Source organism: Grampus griseus (assembly GCF_964374135.1).
Source record: "Grampus griseus genome assembly, chromosome: 2".
Lineage (NCBI taxonomy): Eukaryota > Metazoa > Chordata > Mammalia > Artiodactyla > Delphinidae > Grampus > Grampus griseus.
The window spans coordinates 115,437,878-115,456,311 of NC_139018.1; the positions used below are offsets into that span (position 1 = coordinate 115,437,878).

Genomic DNA, 18,434 nt, shown 5'->3' on the forward strand with positions numbered 1-18,434 from the left:
GTTTAGAACAGTGCCTGATACACAGAAACACGTGTCTATTATTATATGTTGTGAGTAGATGTCCCAGTTTTCTCCTCTGTGGATAACTAGTTGCCCTAGTAACATTTGTTGAGTAATTCATCCTTTTCCCAAAATGCCATCTCTACTGCATATTAAGTTTCCAAATATATATAGCTGTATTTTGGGGCTCTGTAGCTTGTTACGTGGCTCTGTTTTACCCTGTTTCAGAACATAGTGGCTTAATTACTGTAGCTTTATAAATATTGGTAACTGATGAGTGCAGTTACTTTACTTTGTTCTTCTAAATTATTTTGACTCTTCTTGGTTTTCTTTGCTCTTCTATATAATTTTTTTTAAAAGCTCATCAAAATTAACGAAAACCCTGCTTGTTAGTAACTTTTATTGTGCAAGTGAGTGATACTAATTGCCTAGTATTGGAATGGAACCTGTGGTCTCATTAATACTTTAAGCAGTGGAAGTTTTTAGAAGTTATCTGGTTGTATAATCTAAAGATTGATACCATCCACTGTGCTAGGTGGGCACTGAGAATATGGTGAATAAAAACACTGGAGAAAGATAGATCGTAACCCTGCAGTTCCCAAACTGTACCCTGAGATACCCCACAGCACCTCAGTGAACTTACAGGAATATTTCAGACTTTTTAGGGAAACATATCTGTTAGACACCATGTAAACTTCTAGGTCAAGGTAGTTCACAGTTCAACATTTAATTGTGCTGCTTTCATCTTGATGCTGCGATATCTTCCTGAAGTTGGGTTTTTGGTGGTCACTGTGATAAAAAGCAAGTATCATGCAGAAATGTGTGGAACAGGAAATGAGGATGGCAGTATCCAATGGGATTTAAATGTTTGAGAAGTTGTGCAAAGCCCATGGGTGCACACATCCCATAAGTAATTGTGATTACTGAAAGATGAAATTAAAATATTTTTCAATTTGTGTATTATTTTTTCAAACGGGTACTAACTTGTTAAGACACAAGTATTTATTCATTCATTTGAACCTAACAACCAGAACTCTTAGGTATTTCTTTTAGCCTAAGGAATTCATGAAAAAAATTACTGAACAAATAAGGGTACCAGGAACCAAGAAAATTTGCAACTCTCTCTGCCTTAACAAGTTATTACAAACATTTAAAGATTAATACATTTGAAGTGCTATGTGGGTAGATTACTGTATGCCATGCCTGCTTGTAACAGGGCAAACTAATCTTGCCTGGGCTTTAGGGACAGATAGCTTTTCTGAGAAAGTGATATTTAAGCTGAGCTTGAGGGAAGACTAGTTAATTGGAGAGGGGTGCCGGTGGGAATAGCTTGTGTGAAGAGGGCAGGTGTTGTATGAGACTGACAGGAGTGCAGCATGCTTTACCGGATGAAGGAAGAGCGATTCAAGGGGAGGGGCCTGGAGAGGAGGCAGAGGCCAATCACAGAGTGATGCGGCAAGCCAGTTAAGGAGTTTATTTAGATTTTTTTTTAATAAAAAGTAGTGGCAAGCCTTTGAGAGATTTTAAGTGAAGGAAGAATATCTTAGGTCACCCCCTGCTGAGAGAATAAAATAAAAGATGATAAATGTAAATATTTAAGCAATGCTATATTCTAAGTATACTGAATGGATGGATATTTTTTGGTAAAATTTTGAAGTGCCTTGATTTTTCAAAGGCATTTGTAAACTTTCATGAGTATAATTTTTTCTTAATTTTTTGAACACATATACTCTTTTGTTCAACTTGGTTGATATGACATAGGCTTTTTTTTTTTTTTTTGCGGTACGCGGGCCTCCCACTGCCGTGGCCTCTCCCGTTGCGGAGCACAGGCTCCGGACGTGCAGGCTCAGCGGCCACAGCTCACGGGCCCAGCCGCTCCGCGGCATGTGGGATCCCCCCGGACCGGGGCACGAACCCGCGTCTCCTGCATCGGCAGGCGGACTCTCAACCACTGCGCCACCAGGGAAGCCCGACATAGGCTTTTTAAATGAAATAAAATCAAAACCAAGATAGAACATTAAACTGTAAAATATTTATATTGGTGTAATTTTTTTGTATTTTTTGTCAAATGGCAAAGACTTTGTCCAAATTTTTAAATTAATTTTATTTATTAATATAGTTAATGACTATTTTAAATTGTTAATTTGCATAATTTAACTGCCAATCTAATATATCTCTGAGTTTAAATTTGGGTGGTGTAATGAAGACTTAATGGTTATACAGAAAAGGTATAAAGGTAATTTTTCTTATTTAACCATTTTTTACTGCCCTGAAGTTTATATTTTGATTTATTTTACTATAGTTCCAGTAAATTAATGCAGTATAAAAATTTTTATCATAATAAGAAGCAAATTACTGTAGGTTACTTCTGAAAATTTCCTAAAGCTCACTTTCAAGAGTTTTAGGACTTGAAGAATCAGTTTCATATTCATCATATGGGGATTGAAACCCCTCGTGGTGTTTGGGAAAGGGTGCTTAGTCTAATTGGAATTTATTTATCGTTGTAAGTGTTGGAAAATGTTAAACCAAGTGAATATTATTTCCTTTCCTCTGCCAGTGTGTTTCATATTTATTTATAACTATTCTTTTATTAGGTAATAAAGAATTAGTGTCATACTTAAATTCATAATGTAAGTAACCTATAAATAAAGGGCTGTGTAGATGTATATTTGAAAAAGTCTTGGTTTCATTTGTTCATATGAAGAAATCTGATTCCAACTCGAGTTGTTCACAAAGGAGTTGATCAGTAGTTCTCGTGAAAAAAAGAGGTAAAACTAAGTTGGAAAGCTTTCTCTGGCTGAGAATATAGGGTTTATAGCAAATGTTTTCTTTAAATTATGTTTTTTCCATGTTCAAAGAACTGGCTGAAGACTTAGAAAAATTAACCTGATCCCTCCAGTGGTCTTTACATCAAAATGAATTCTAGATGAAGATTAAATATAGAACATGAAACCACAAAAGTACTAGCACAAAACAAAGCTGAATTTTAAAAAATATTCTTGCGATAAAGAAAACCTTTTTAAATGTAACAGATTTACTTTTATGTAGTTAAAATATATTTTCTTATAACAAAAAAATCATAATATCAAAGTAGAAAAAAGAACATTTACAAAACTTGATAGCTATGTCCAAAAATTGCTTTTAGTCAATAGGATGAATAATCCACTAGAAAAATGGACAAAGGGTGTGTATAGTGAATTTATGAAAGAAATACAGCTGGTAAACATAGAAGAGATACTGTATTAACAAAGAATCATTTCAGTTTTCTACCTCCTTTACATTCTGTAGAAAATTTCACTTTGAATACCGTAATTTTAAATATTTTTAAATCCCATTGTAGGGTTTGAAATAAAACTTTTACTAGATACTCATATCATCTAACAAGGTTGGATTATCTCTGCTAGCAGGGTCTTTTTTCCTAATGTTCTTCTAAATGGGTCAAATTTTGATTTTCTAATAAAAAGTAGATTTTATTTATTAGATATTCATAGTGAAATGACTGTATTTGTGTATCATACCTAAGGGGGAACCACTTAAGAATAATTTTTGGACATGTTATATTTTCTTACAGCAGTAGTAGAGGAAAGTTTTGCTTAACTTTGTTCTTTTTCTTTATTATTTTTGCAGGATCCAGCATTCGGACATTCACTCCATTTTATTTTTTGGTGGAACCAGTGGATACCCTCTCAATTAGAGGCTCTTCTGGTATACTAAACTGTTCAGCATATTCTGAGCCTTCTCCAAAAATTGAATGGAAAAAAGATGGAACTTTTTTAAACTTAGTGTCAGACGATCGACGCCAGCTTCTCCCAGATGGATCTTTATTTATTAGCAATGTGGTGCATTCCAAACACAATAAACCTGATGAAGGTTATTATCAGTGTGTGGCCACTGTTGAGAGTCTTGGAACTATTGTCAGCAGAACAGCCAAGCTCACAGTAGCAGGTAAGTTTTGTTGAGTAATTTATTTGTATTTTCAAATTTTTTATAAAGGGTAAATCTTGATGAAAGCAGTATTGTCGTAGAGTTTTCATTAAACTGGTTACAGCAAATACACTCATTTAACAAGTATCTATTGAGCATATACCAGGTGTATAGGATTATGCTAGGACTTGATCAGTGCTGTAGGGATTAAACTATAGCACTTTTCCACTTTCTAATGGTTTAGATGGCTTAAAGTTGCTATCAGAAGTACTGAGCCAGGTCTTTTTATCTTTTTAACTTGGAAATGGCAAAAGAAGTTGTGCAGGAAAATTGTCACTTTGATTGTGAACTTTTATCCTACCCACATAACCATTTAGCATGATTTTGTAAAACTTGTAGTATAGTCAGTCTTGGTTCTTTATGCCTTAACCAAGGAAATGACATTTAATTGGATTATTTAAAAATCTGTAGGATACCGTGCTCTGAAACGGGAGAGGCCACCGTAGTGGGGAGCCCGCTCACCGCAATGAAGAGTTAAGGGTCTGTTAAGGGTCAGATTGTACAAAAATTGTTTTATCTTTAAGTCTTATATTTATTCTCACCTTGGTGAAATGCTAACATGTGAACAAAGAATATGACTGAGACAGTAGTTTCCCATCTTGTTCCCACTCTTGGATCATGGCTCCCCACCTCCTACTCACTACAGGTTGTATTTGCTTGTTCATTCAGAGTGTGATGGCTCTTTTTCTCTTTGCAGCCAAATACTCAAAAGTTGAATTTGAGTGTGATGTACAGCCACTGTAATTATTTCATAATCACAGATTGAGGATGGAAAAATAAAAGGAGAAAAGAATCAGGCCTTTTGACAGTTTGCCTTTTCTCTTTTTTCTTTCTTCTCTTTCTTTCAAAAATCTTTTTGCCATACTTTCTCCAAAATGTTGATAAATAAGTTAGCATTATGACTGACTGCCCCTATAATGTCACTTAGGTCAGCCTTTGTTTATCATTCACATTTTAAGCTGGGCTTTTAATCTTAACTCCTTCCTCTCAGCTGTCCCCCACGTCCAATCACCAAATCGAGTGAATTCTGCTTCCTAATTCCTCTGTACTTGATCCACATGCTCCTTCCTGAGGCTACTCCTGGTCATCCCTCATCACAACCTTGTAACTGTCTGCCACCTCATTTTTTCCCTCCTCCAACCCAGTCTCCACTGTGTGGTCAGAGCACTCTTTCTCACCCTTCAGTGGCTCTGCAGTAAACAACAGCAAGTTAATGTCTAAACTCTTTAACAGGCCTGTTGAGTTCTTTCGTGAGGTGACCTCCACTTCTCCAGCTTCATTCCTAACACTCCGTTCTGCTTCTGTCCCTGCCCCCTACCACCATCAGCACCCTCACCTCATTTTAGGCTCTGGCAGTACTGAATGTTTTCACTTCCTTTCATCCTCTGCCTCTGACCTTTGTTCACGGCTTCCTCACTGCCTATTAATCCTGTCCTCCACCTTTTCTTCTCTTTCTTCTCCTCTGCTAGGTTTGTTCATCATTCCTTTTAGCTTTCATATCCTTTAGGAAACATTTTTGACCTAATATCTAAGTAAATAGGCAATTTTAATACAAAACCCAAGTTCTTTTGCTGCAAACAACATTCTGTAGGAGATTTGTTTAACCTGCTCTTGGCCTGGGTATCAGGAGGAAATAATATCTAAGCTAAGACATGAGTAGAAGTTCTTCTTAATAGTTGCATAGTATCCATTGTATTTGTATATATTGTGATTTATCTAAAAATTCCCTTTTTGATGAATAGTTAATGGATAAAAATTGTTTGATCTTATAGACAGTAGTATAGTGAACAAACTTTTGCAAATCTTTATTTCTGTAGAATAGAATACGACTGGAGATGGGAGGAATGAGGGCATGAAGAGGGTGGGAAAGGGGTGGGTACAAGGAACGGGAATGACTGCAAGTGAATACAAAGTTTCTTTGGGGGATGGTGAAAATGTTCTAAAATTAGATGATAGTGATGGTTGCACAACTCTGCATATACTAAAGACCATTGAATTGTGCACTTTAAATGGTAGCCTTTATCATATAAATTGTACCTCAGTAAAACTATTTTTAAAAAAATGCTGCCAAAAAAAAATACGCTCCTGCTAAATTGCCATTCTGAAAAACTATTGGTTAGAGTTCTTTGTTTGCAAGCAATAGAAACTGACTCTGGCTAAGTCAAACAAGAAGGGGAATTTTTGAAAGCACACTAAAGTAGATAGCTCATAGAATTAAATGTGACAGGTCTTCTTCTCTGGGCTGTCTCATATCTCCACAGCAGAAATTTTTCTTTTACTGCCTGGGCAGTCCCCTGGCTGTGGGTGTTTTGTGCCCAAAGGTGGGGTAACTGGGTAGTCTAAATACACACACTGTTAATCCCTTCTTGTCAATCCCATGCCTCACTCCCACTCTCTCTCTTTTCTCCTGCAATTCTCCAAAGACAGCAGGACAAACTGGCCTCCTACTCGTGAGCAAAAGAAGCTGCAGCGTTTTCTGCCTCGATATGTCAGTTACTAGTTCCTCCATCTGCTTTCCCTATCCAGAAACTTTTTGAAATCTCTTGTCTGCCAACTTCCCATATGTTGTTGTGGGTTTATATTTTAAAAAATTACTCATTTTCATGAGAGCACAGGAGGGAGAATATTTTGACTTTTTAAAAATAGAACTAGTTCTTGGTTTTATTTGATTCCTTTTTTCCTCTACTTTATTAGTTTCTGTTTATCTTTGTTAATTCTTGCTTCTAATTTTCCAATTTCTGAAAAGTAGATATTTGGTTAATTTTATCTTTATTTCTTTCCTTCAAAAATCCCCTTGAAATAAAAAATAAGAAAAAATTTGTAGCAGAGCTAGGCAACCTGTGTGTCATTTCCATATAGACTAATTGACTATCATAGAACTAGAAAACCTGGAATTATGTTTCTCATTATTTAATGTTTGCTAGTCTTTGAAGAAACATTTTGTTGTGTTCTGAGCATATCAGAGTCACTTAAAATTTTTTTTTTATTTTTATACAATTTTTAAAGGTTACTTGCCATTTACAGTTATTATAAAATTATTGGCTATATTCTTCATGTTGTGCAATACATCATTGAGCCTATCTTATACCCAATAGTTTGTACCTTCCACTCCCCCTCCCATGTGTCCCCACCCCACTTTCCCCCACGTTAACCACTAGTTTTTTCTGTATATCTGCTCTTTTTTTTTTTTTAAGAAAAAAAGATAATTTAGATTTTATTATAAGAAGAGGTTCTGCTCATCTAAGGCACCTTTAGAAATAAATAGTCAGCCCACAGATTGGGGAAAATATTCACAGTATATGCTTAAAAAAGAACTCATGGTTGCAATATATTTTTAATAACTACTACAAACCAACAATAAAAAGAAAAACAACACTTTTTTTTTTTTTTTTTTTTTTAATGCGGTACGCAGGCCTCTCACTGTTGTGGCCTCTCCTGTTGCGGATCACAGGCTCCAGACGCACAGGCTCAGTGGCCATGGCTCACAGGCCCAGCCGCTCCGCAGCATGTGGGATCTTCCCAGACCGGGGTCATGAACCTGTGTCCCCTGCATCGGCAGGTGGACTCTCAACCACTGCACCACCAGGGAAGCCCCAACCCTATTTTTTAATGGGCAAAAGACTTGAACAGACATTTAATAAGAGAAAATGTAGGTGTAGCTGATACCACATGTAAAGATGCTCAAAATCATTAATCATTAGGAAAATGCAAATTAAAACCACAATGGGGTACCATTTCACACCTGTTAGAGTGGCTAAAAGTCAAAAAGTACGCCAGTACCAAATGAGGATGTGGAGCAGTGGATCCTTGTATATCTGCTCTTAACCATTACGTTCTGTGGCGTCTACAAAGTATTTATGACTACATTTTTTTGGTTAATATTCTATTTTGAAATAATTTTAAATTTGTGGAATTGTCATAAGAATGAAACCAAGAAATCTCATATATTCTTCAATCAGATTACCCGATTGTTAACATTTTACCACATCTGCTTATCATCTAATATGCACATACCCACATAAAATTTTTTCTTAACCATTAAGAGTAAGTTGCAGATGTTACCCCAACCTAAATACTTCTGTGTGTATTTCCTAAAAACAAGGACCTCTTCCTAAGTAAACATCCATCAATATTAGGAAATTAACCTTAATAAAATTCTATCATTTAATCCATAGATACAATTCATATTTCATTGGTTGTCTCAATAATGTTCTAAGTAGCAGAAAAAACAAAAGCAGAAACTTTGCCCCATCATCCCCCTTCCTTTCTGGTCCAGGGTTACAAGTTTTACTTAGTAGTTCTCTCCTTAGATTCTTACGATCTCAAACCATTCTTCAGTTTATCCTTGTCTCATTTCAGATTTTCTAATTTTCCTCCATGAATAGATGTAGATTTTGCATTTTGGGGAGAAATATCACAGAAGTGATGCTGTATTATTAGTGCATCATATCAGGAAGCATGTGGTGTTTTGTTCCATTACTGGTGATGTTAACTTTTATTACTTGGTTAAGATTGTCTGTACTATGTTTCTTTACTCTAAAGTTAATAAATACTTTGTACTTTTATTAATTAGTAATAAGTATTTTGGGAAGAAGTAATTTGATACTCTGTAAATATCCTATTCTTCATCCAACTTTCACTTACTAGTTTTAGCATCCATTCTTGATTCTTCCTGCATTAATGTTCATTATCCCAGATCTAGCCAGAGGAAACTCCTTTTGATCTGACTTCTGTGTCCTTTTGATATGTCCCTGCTATCCTTTAGATACTTCCTTACTTTCTCTCACAAGATTTTCCAGACTCATATTGTTCTTTCCCTACTCCAGTCCTAGAATCAGCCATTTCTCCAAGCTGCGTTAGTGGAGAATAGTATTTAGAAATCATGATTAGGTCACCGTATGTACACATTGCTACTGAAGTGACATTGATTCTGGACTCTCTGGCCAGAGTTAGTATGCGTGTGTGTGTATCTGTAATAACTGTATATGAAACGTATATATATTTTACGCATATACATTTATATCCAGATATACATCTATCTATATACATCTATAGTTTTATAAAACTGTTAAGTTTACACTGATACCTCTGTTCTAGTGCAATACCATGGGATTTATTCTACCCTTCTGCTTTTAATATTTGTACCTTGCTTCTTCAACTGTGAGGAATCTGACTCCAGTTATTCCTAATACATTTATTTACTTGATCTGTATCCCTGTATGTAGCCAATATCCTGACCCATGGACCTTCTTGACCCTGGTTCCACTACACATGTGGCCACACCGGCTGACTTGCTCCTGGTTCCTATGACTACATTTTAAAGTAATATTTAACTACTTTTTATTTTCTCATTTTCTTTATTGTCTAGGTCTTCCAAGATTTTCCAGCCAACCAGAACCTTCTTCGGTTTATGTTGGGAACAGTGCAATTCTGAATTGTGAAGTTAATGCAGATTTGGTCCCATTTGTGAGGTGGGAACAGAACAGACAGCCTCTTCTTCTGGATGATAGACTTACCAAACTTCCAAGTGGAACACTAGTTATCAGCAACGCAACTGAAGGAGATGGGGGACTCTATCGCTGCATAGTTGAAAGTGGTGGGCCACCAAAGTATAGTGATGAAGTTGAATTAAAAGTTCTTCCAGGTATTAGATTATTATCAGCACTGATGGTTTTATGTTTATTAATGGATAAAAATTGTTCTGTTAGAATTTTTTTTAATGAACACTGTTACAGGTGTGGGTTGAGATATTAATGTCAGCATAAAGAGTTTCAGTTTCTTACAGGGAGACAAAAGAAGAAAACATACCAGACAGATTTTTAGCAAATGTGTTGGTCAGTAAAAATTTACCAAGCAGTAAAGTATGTTCAGTATCTGTGGCATTCTTCGTGGCCAAAGAAACATTAGCTCTGTGTCTTTTGTCAAACCTCTATCTTCTGCTCTCTCCCCCAATAGCATACTTTTTATAGTTCTCTTACCTCCCTGTAATAAGGTTGTTTTTATAGTTCTCTTACCTCCCTGTAATAGGGTTGTTTTTGTAGTTAAGTCTTTTTACTTATAAGAATCAGAGACTCACTCAGGCTGGTTCATATAAGGGATGGGCAGAGTAGTAACTGTTAGTACAGCATCTCTAGAGACACTGGTGAGCAAGAGTTCTTGGATCTTTGTGATGCTCCCCCATTTTAATGAACGCTCCTCTTTCTGTCTTTCCTTCTCTTTGTGGGTTCTCATTCTTTCTGCCCTTACTGGCTTTCCTCATAATCTGTTTTGTGCATCTTTTCTCAGCTCTGTAACTTCTGCTTTCTTGTGATGTCCTCTCACTTGTGGCTCATCATAGTCCCTCTACCCTCTTGGTGTTTCATGACCTTTCAGCTTCTGTTCGCACTGCTACATGCCTGATTCTTTCCATATTTCTCATTTCAAATCTGAGTTGGACCATCCCTACATTGTTTGGACAGTTTTTATATATAACCATTTTGTAGGCATGTTTTTAGCCTATGGATTGGCTTGCAAAGGGAGGCCAATGTTATCCAATGTTATGAGTAGCCACTCTTGAGAGTATTCCTAATGGGCCTTGAACTGATTTTTTAAAATGCAGTCTCTTCCTTTGTCATCGTCGTTCTTGCTCTTATCATTCCTATCCCAGTGTATTCTCAGCTCAGCAGCCACAGTTATCTTTTAAGATGTTTATTAGATCATGTCACATCTTTGCGTAAAACCTTCTAATGGTTTCCCATCTCAGAGCAAATGTTAAAAGTCCTTGGCCTGTAAGGTTTTGTATAACCTTAATGCCACCTCCCTCCCCCATCTCTCTTCTTACATCTCATACCCTTCTCTCCCTCACTCTGTGATTGTTGCCACCTTATGTTTTTAGAACACTCCAAACATGCTCTTGCTTTAGGGTCTTTCTACTTGCCGTTTTCTCTGCCTGGACTCCTCTTCCCTCAGATATCTCTGCCTGACTCACTGTCTTACCTCTCTGCTCAAATATCACTTTATCAGTGAAGCTTTCTTGGACCACTGTTTAAAACAACAGTCTTCCATTTGTGCCCCAGCACTTTCTCCTTCCCCCTTCATTTTACTTGAGAACATATCACCAGCTGACATACCATGTCTTTTATTTGTTGTCTCTCTCCCCTTATTAGTATGTAAGCTCAACTAGGGCAGGGAATTTTGTCTGCTGCCAAGAATGGTAACTGGCACATAGAAGCCAATAAATATTTGTTCAGATTTGTTTGTTTTGATCAAAATTTGATTAATTCTAGGTAAATAGTTCAAGGTGAAAGAGAACTATTGCTATATAGCGATGTCTTCCTGCCTACTTCCTGACTTGCTCTTATGTGACAGAGGGCATATTTGATAGCAGACAGAGGTCATATTTTTTTCTCTAAATCTGTGGTAGCAGTCAAGCAAATCCTAAAACCAGATTCAAGTAAATAAGATTCTTGTTGTCAAAAGGATGAGCCACAATGAAATATCTGAAACAAAAAGTACAGAATGTTTTGTTTACTTAACGGAGAGCTATGCTTGTAAAGCATAGTCGTCTTGAATAATGCAAACTGCTAATCTCCTGTAAAATTTTTGGGAAGACATTGTTCTTGGTGTGTTGGTTGGGAGGCTGAGATGGGTTGATGTCAGTAATAGAAGCATGTTTTATGGTTGGTTACAGAGATGAGAGCAGTGTCAGCCTTAGAAGCAAGGGATTCCACCACTGAATGGCTGACTTTTAAAGGCATTGGTTAAACTCATTGGTTGGCTTTCAAAGGCATGTTCGCTGAAGCGAGTTGTACTGAACTATTAGACAGTGTTTACTTGTTACCATAGCTACAGAACTGTCATCGATTGGTTACATAAGTTTAAGGCCAGCTCTGGTGGTTGTTACCATGGCTATAGAACATCTTTTTCTAAGAGTATGGGGATAAGAGTCACATCTCTTTGCCTGAGAACAGTCTTTTTTCTCAAAACTTAACATTAGAAATAGCACCCCCATCTAGTAGAGAACCCTATCTTCTACCCCACGAGTATGGCCTTTTCATATGCTCATAAGAGGGCAGCTGTATGAAGTGAATACACGTATAGTGGTAGCCTGTTAGTTGCACCATTATAAAATCAAAGGTTTGACAGTCTAAGTGAGAAAGTCAAAGCGATGAAGATCAAAGATTTTCAGAAGTAACACACAGGTGTAGGGAAGGAAAAGAAACCACTTATGGTATCCCTGTGAGTGGGGAGGATACTGCTAAGGGTCCTGAGCTTGATCAGTCTTTTTTCTATTTGTACCACTCATGAAGCATTTACTTTATGTTACCTTTTAAAATGAAGGGGATTCATGTCAGATCTCACTCAGATGACCAGTAAGCACATTGAAAGCAGGAGCTATAACTTATACATCTTTAAGGCCCCCAGAGAGCCTAGCACAAAGTTTTGCACATGGAAATTATTAAGAAATGTTTGCTAATTTAAATGGAATTTTCTTGTCACTTTTGCTTAAACTATTTTGTTGTATAAAGCCACACAGACTGAATAGGAATTTGCCATTCTTTATCATTAAAGTGGTAAAGTGCTTTCTTAATTATTGTCTTTTGTTTAATTTTTTTTTTTTTAGATCCTGAGGTTACATCAAACTTGGTATTTTTGAAACAACCTTCTTCCTTAGTCAGAGTCATTGGTCAGAGTGCAGTGTTACCATGTGTTGCTTCAGGACTTCCTACTCCAACCATTAGATGGATGAAAAATGAGGAAGCGCTTGACACAGAAAGGTAAAAATGTCTGCCTAAAAGCCTTTTCAGCCTTAGTGTGAGACTTGGTCTGATCTTATTTGGGACTCTTGATTAATTTTAAAACGATTATATCTTTCATTTTTATTTAACTATATCATGATGCTCATTTATCATTCTTGAAATATGTTTATATTGCTGTATATGATTAGGATGTTTAAAGAAAAAAATGCTTTTAAGATATTAAGGGATAATTATTCCATTGTTTTTTTCTGAGCTGCAGTACACTTAAATTCAGGCCTTAGGACCTCCTTCCCTAAATTGTTGCAAGAGTTTCTGATCTTGACTACCTGAGACGTCTCACTTACTCTCATATGTATTTTGTCAATAGTAGTTTTTTTCTTTACTTAAACAATAAAAGAAAATGTATTCCTCATTCTTTTGTTTTTGCCTTTTAAAATCATACCAGCTTCCTTGTATGATCACAAATTTTTCATCTTACACACCAGCCTTTTCTGTTGACATCAGCCACCTGTCATCTCTCCCAACCCCCCTCATTACTTTCTTAGGTAATGGATACTTTTCTCAGTTGTATTTTGGTAAGAGAACTGAGGTGGTGGTGGTGGTGGTAGTTAGGTATGTTTTGTTTACAAAACAAAGTCGTTTTGTGCATTGTAGGATGTTTAGTAACATCCCTGGCCTTTGCCCATGAGATGCAGTAGCACTCCCAAGCTGTGACAACCAAAAATGTTTCTAGATGTTGCCAGATGTCTCTTGGGGAACAAAATTGTCCCCAGTTGAGAACCAATGTCCTAGAGCAGTGCTTTCCAATAGAAGTGTGATGTAAGCCACATACATATATAATATTAAAATTTCTAGTATACACGCACTACTAAATATACTAATTTATGCAGTGTACAGGTGAAAGGGAAATTTAGTTCTACCAAAACAGTGAAGTTTGTGTTTAATGCTGCTTCAACTTTTACATTTAAATAAAAATTAAATAAAATTAAAATTCTGTTCCTGAGTCAGTCTGGCCACATTTCAAGTGTCAGTAGCCACATGTGGCTAGTGGCTATTGATTTGGACAGAGCAAGTATAGAGCTTCGCAGTTGAGTAATTCAAAGTAAGCAGATAATCTTAATTTGTGTCGTTCAGTAAACAAGACATGGAAGGGGATACCTGACTAGTCAGCTTAGTGATCAACCTTTACTGATCAGTGGGGATGCTAGAATACAATCAGATTGTTCCTCACTTGTTCCATTAGCAAAACTGATAGTATCATCTTCAGTATCATCTGATTTCTTGCTGAACACCTATGCAGTCACCAACTTCTGCCTGTATTTTACTTCCTTTTTTCCCCACTCTTTTTCCCAGCTAAATATTATGCAAAGAATTTCTAAGACTTCAAGGGAATTATTTTAAACTTACGCTACCTGAAACATAAGGAACCTTAAAATAGGGGATACAAATTTCAAGCTCTTAGAGTAGAAATTTTAATTGGCTGCATGTTAGAACAAAGTATCAGGAATGGGAAAGCTGAACTAGGTTATTTTTAAAACTTTTATATTTCATAATTATAGAAGTACATTCTGAAGATAAATAATGATATGAGTTTGATTTCTTAAGTAAGAAATAAAAGTGAGAATTTCTGTGATTCTCATTTGTTTATACAGTAATTATTCAACAAATATTTATTGAATGCTGATTACGTTAGGCCCTATTCTAGCAGGGAATAGAGTAGTGAACCAAATAGAGGTTTTTGCTCTCACGGAGCTTGTATTCCAGTGCTGAAGAGTCAGGCAATAATCATATGAACATATGAAATTTTAGTTTATGATAAGTGCTATGAAGAAAATTAAGGCAAATTTAGTAATTTCCTAGTAATATTACTCTGAATTTTAAGAATAAATAGGAGACATAAGATTGAGTAGACTGTTTCCAACCTTGAGTTCTGTAGGCTTCTGAATACTTGCGTTATATGGTAGAAAAGTCTGAGAAGCATTGCTTTGATATATCACTATCTCAGGAAGCTTCAGAAGAATATAAGAGCAGGATACTGTTGGTGTTGTTCACATTGATGTTTCCAGACCCTGGCACAGTGCTTGGCGTATAATTGGGTAAGGATAGTGGTGACCAGTATATTTTGGTTGAATATCTGAATGTAGTATAGGAAAATGTACGTAGATGAATGGAACACAAGAGTGCTTCAGGTTAGATGCAGGTAATTACTCAAAATATCTGTTTCTCCCAGGGCCTTATGAGATATATAGATGGACCTTAGTTAATAAATTGTTTAGACTTCAAATTAGAAAGAAATTTAGAAATTGAAAGAAAAAAGTGGCTAGAAATCCAGGTAGTAACTGGGCTGGGTCTAGTAAAAAAAACTTAAATTATTGGACATCCTTCTCTATCATTAATTTTAAGACCTCTTTGAAAATGAATACTTTAAAACATTTCCATGGCTTTTATAAATGTCTTAAGAATTGATATATTTACTTAATCTTTTGATCAGATTTGTTCCAATCCAAACCAAACATAGGTATTGAAGTGGAGGTGGTGGTGGAAATGTATCCCATTCATTGAGTAGTTTTATTTGAAAGGGGGAGAATATAGAAAATACAGATGGCAAAGTGCAAGGTGACTGACAGCAAAATGTAATTTAGTAATTAAATAATGTTATGTTTTAGTGGAATGATAGATTAGAACCCAGCTGCAAAAGAACAGGTTATAGTTATAAAGATGCTTAATGTTATTACAGTTGACAATAGTAGAAAAATTAGAGTATTTAAAAAACAAGTAGAGGACTTCCATTTCTGGGAAGATTGAGTAGTATTTTTCTGTATTCTTCCTGCTAATTACAACTAAAAACTCTAGCCATTATATGTAAAACAAACATAAGAAGACTCTGAAAGATGGAGAGAGGAAGATTGACTGGCTAGGGGCTTTTAGACCGAAGGAACACCATGATGGTGTGTTCCCTGGTTTTTGTTTTTGCCTCGTATGTCCCAGCTTGAGCTGAAGAAGCTGATAACTTGGAAACACCACTAGGCGTAAAAAGAAAAGCTCTACCAAAAGTGTGCTCTCTCTAGCCAAAAGACCAGGAAAGAGGCAGCCTGGCAAGATAAAAACTGTTAGACTATAATCACTCCTACTCCAGCCATACACCACATAAGAAACTGTGGCCCCATCCTCTCCCATGCCAGCAAAGGCCAAGTGGGAAGCCTAGACTTCCACCCTCACCAGGTTGTAATGAGGTCTCCCATCCTCCCTGCTATATGGTGTCAGAGGCTAAGTAGAGAGCCAAGATTTTCATCCCAACTGGGAAGTATTGAGGCCCCCACCCCTGCTGTATCAGTGGAGATACACGGGGAGCCTGGACTTTTATCCCACCTGGCAATAAGAGACACTCCTTCCCAACTTCCCTTTTCCACTGGAGTGGTATCAGAGGAGTCCTGTAGAGAGTCAGGACTTTCAGCACCATGTAGCATTGACACCCTCTCTTCATGGTATCATTGGATGCCATGTGGGGAACAGTAATGAGTTACTGTTACTGCACCCAGCCAGGGGGGCAGTATCAGTGGAAGCCTGGTGAGGTGCCAGAACTCCCAACCCTGCTAAGGGGTAAAGAGGAGTCCCCACTTCCCCCTCAGGTATCAGTGGAGACTGAGTGTAGAACCTGGACTTCTACCTCCACCTGACATAATGAGGTGGCAGCTCCCCTTTCCTCTGGGTGTCAGAAGAAGCCAGCTGAAAACAAAAGGTTTAGTAAGATCCAGAGTCTTATAATATGATGCCCCAAATATCCAGATTTCAGTTGAAAATCACCCATTCATACCAAGAACAAGGAAAACCTCAAAAGAGAAAAGACAGTCAATTGAAGCCAACACTAAGATGACAGGTCTTTGAATTACCTGACAGAGATTTTTAAAGCACCCTTAGGTAGGTTTATTCCTAGCTATATTATTCTTTTTGTTGCAGTGATAAATGGCTGTGTTTCCTTAATTTCTCTTTCTTATTTTTCATTGTTAGTGTATAGGAATGCAAGAAATTTCTGTGCATTAATTTTGTACCCTGCTACATTCATTGATTAGCTCTAGTAGTTTTCTGGTGGCATCTTTAGGATTTTCTATGTATAGTATCATGTTATCTGCAAACACTGACAGTCTTACTTCTTTTCCAATTTGGATTTCCTTTGTCTCTTTTTCTTCTCTGATTGCTGTGGCTAAAACTTCCAAAACTATGTCAAATAATAGTGGTGAGAGTGGGCACCCTTGTATTTGTTCCTGATCTTAGAGGAGGCAAAAGACCTGTATGCAGAAAACTATAAGACACTGATGAAAGAAATCAAAGATGATACAAACAGATGGAAAGATATACCATGTTCTTGGATTGGAAGAATCAACATTGGGAAAATGACTACACTACCCAAAGCAATCTACAGATTCATTGCAATCCCTATCAAATTACTGATGGCATTTTTCACAGAACTAGAACAAAAAATTTTACAATTCATATGGAAACACAAAAGACCACGGATAGCCAAAGCAATGTTGAGAAAGAAAAATGGAGCTGGAGGAATCGGACTCCCTGACTTCAGACTGTACTACAAAGCTACAGTAATCAAGACAGTATGGTACTGGCACAGAAACAGAAATATAGATCAGTGGAACAAGATCGAAAACCCAGAGACAAACCCACACACATATGGTCACCTTACCTTTGACAAAGGAGGCAAGAATATACAATAGAGAAATGGCAGCCTCTTCCATAAGTGGTGCTGGGAAAACTGGACAGCTACATGTAAGAGAATGAAATTAGAACACTTCCTAACACCATACACAAAAATAAACTCAAAATGGATTAAAGACCGAAATGTACGGCCAGACACTATCAAACTCTTAGAGGAAATCGTAGGCAGAACACTCTTTGACATAAACCACAGCAAGATCTTTTTTGACCCACTTCCTAGAGTAACGGAAATAAAAACAAAAACAAATGGGACTTAATAAAATTTAAAAGCTTTTGCACAGCAAAGGAAACCATAAACAAGACAAAAAGACAACCCTCAGACTGGGAGAAGATATTGCAAATGAAACAACAAAGGATTAATCTCCGAAACGTACAAGCAACTCATGCAGCTCAGTATCGCAGAAACAACCCAATCCAAAAATGGGCAGAAGACCTAAAGAAACATTTCTCCAAAGTAGACATACAGTTGCCAACAAACACATGAAAAGATGCTAAACATCAATAATCATTAGAGAAATGCAAATCAAAACTACAATGAGGTATCACCTCACACCGGTCAGAATGGCCATCATCAAAAAATCTGCAAGCAGTAAACGCTGGGTAGGGTGCAGAGAAAAGGAAACCCTCTTGCACTGTTGGTGGGAATGTAAATTGATACAGCCACTATGGAGAACAGTATGGAGGTTCCTTAAAAAACTAAAAATAGAACTACCATATGACCGGGCGATCCCACTACTGGGCATATACCATAATTCAAAGAATTACATGTACCACAGTGTTCATTGCAGCACTGTTTACAATAGCCAGGACATGGAAGCATGTCCATCGACAGATGAATGGATAAAGATGATGTGGAACATATATACAATGGAATATTACTCAGCCATAAAAAGGAACGAAATTGAATTATTTGTAATGAGGTGGATGGACCTAGAGTCTGTCATACAGAGTGAAGTAAGTCAGAAAGATAAAACCAAATACTGT

At 36.8% G+C, this 18,434-nt stretch overlaps 1 protein-coding gene across 10 annotated transcripts in view; it reads left to right on the top strand.

Annotated features, from left to right (window-relative positions):
- Positions 1-18,434, top strand: part of NEO1 (neogenin 1) — a gene marked incomplete at its 5' end in the record, with an annotated part of 242,114 nt that overhangs the window by 66,970 nt on the left and 156,710 nt on the right. For all 10 annotated transcript variants that reach the window (XR_014296303.1, XM_082647399.1, XM_082647406.1 and 7 more), the window contains 3 exons: positions 3,628-3,945; positions 9,353-9,628; positions 12,587-12,740. Coding sequence is in view for 9 of the 10 variants with exons in the window: in XM_082647399.1 (XP_082503525.1) it covers positions 3,628-3,945; positions 9,353-9,628; positions 12,587-12,740 (748 nt within the window). The remainder of the gene's footprint in view (positions 1-3,627; positions 3,946-9,352; positions 9,629-12,586; positions 12,741-18,434) is intronic.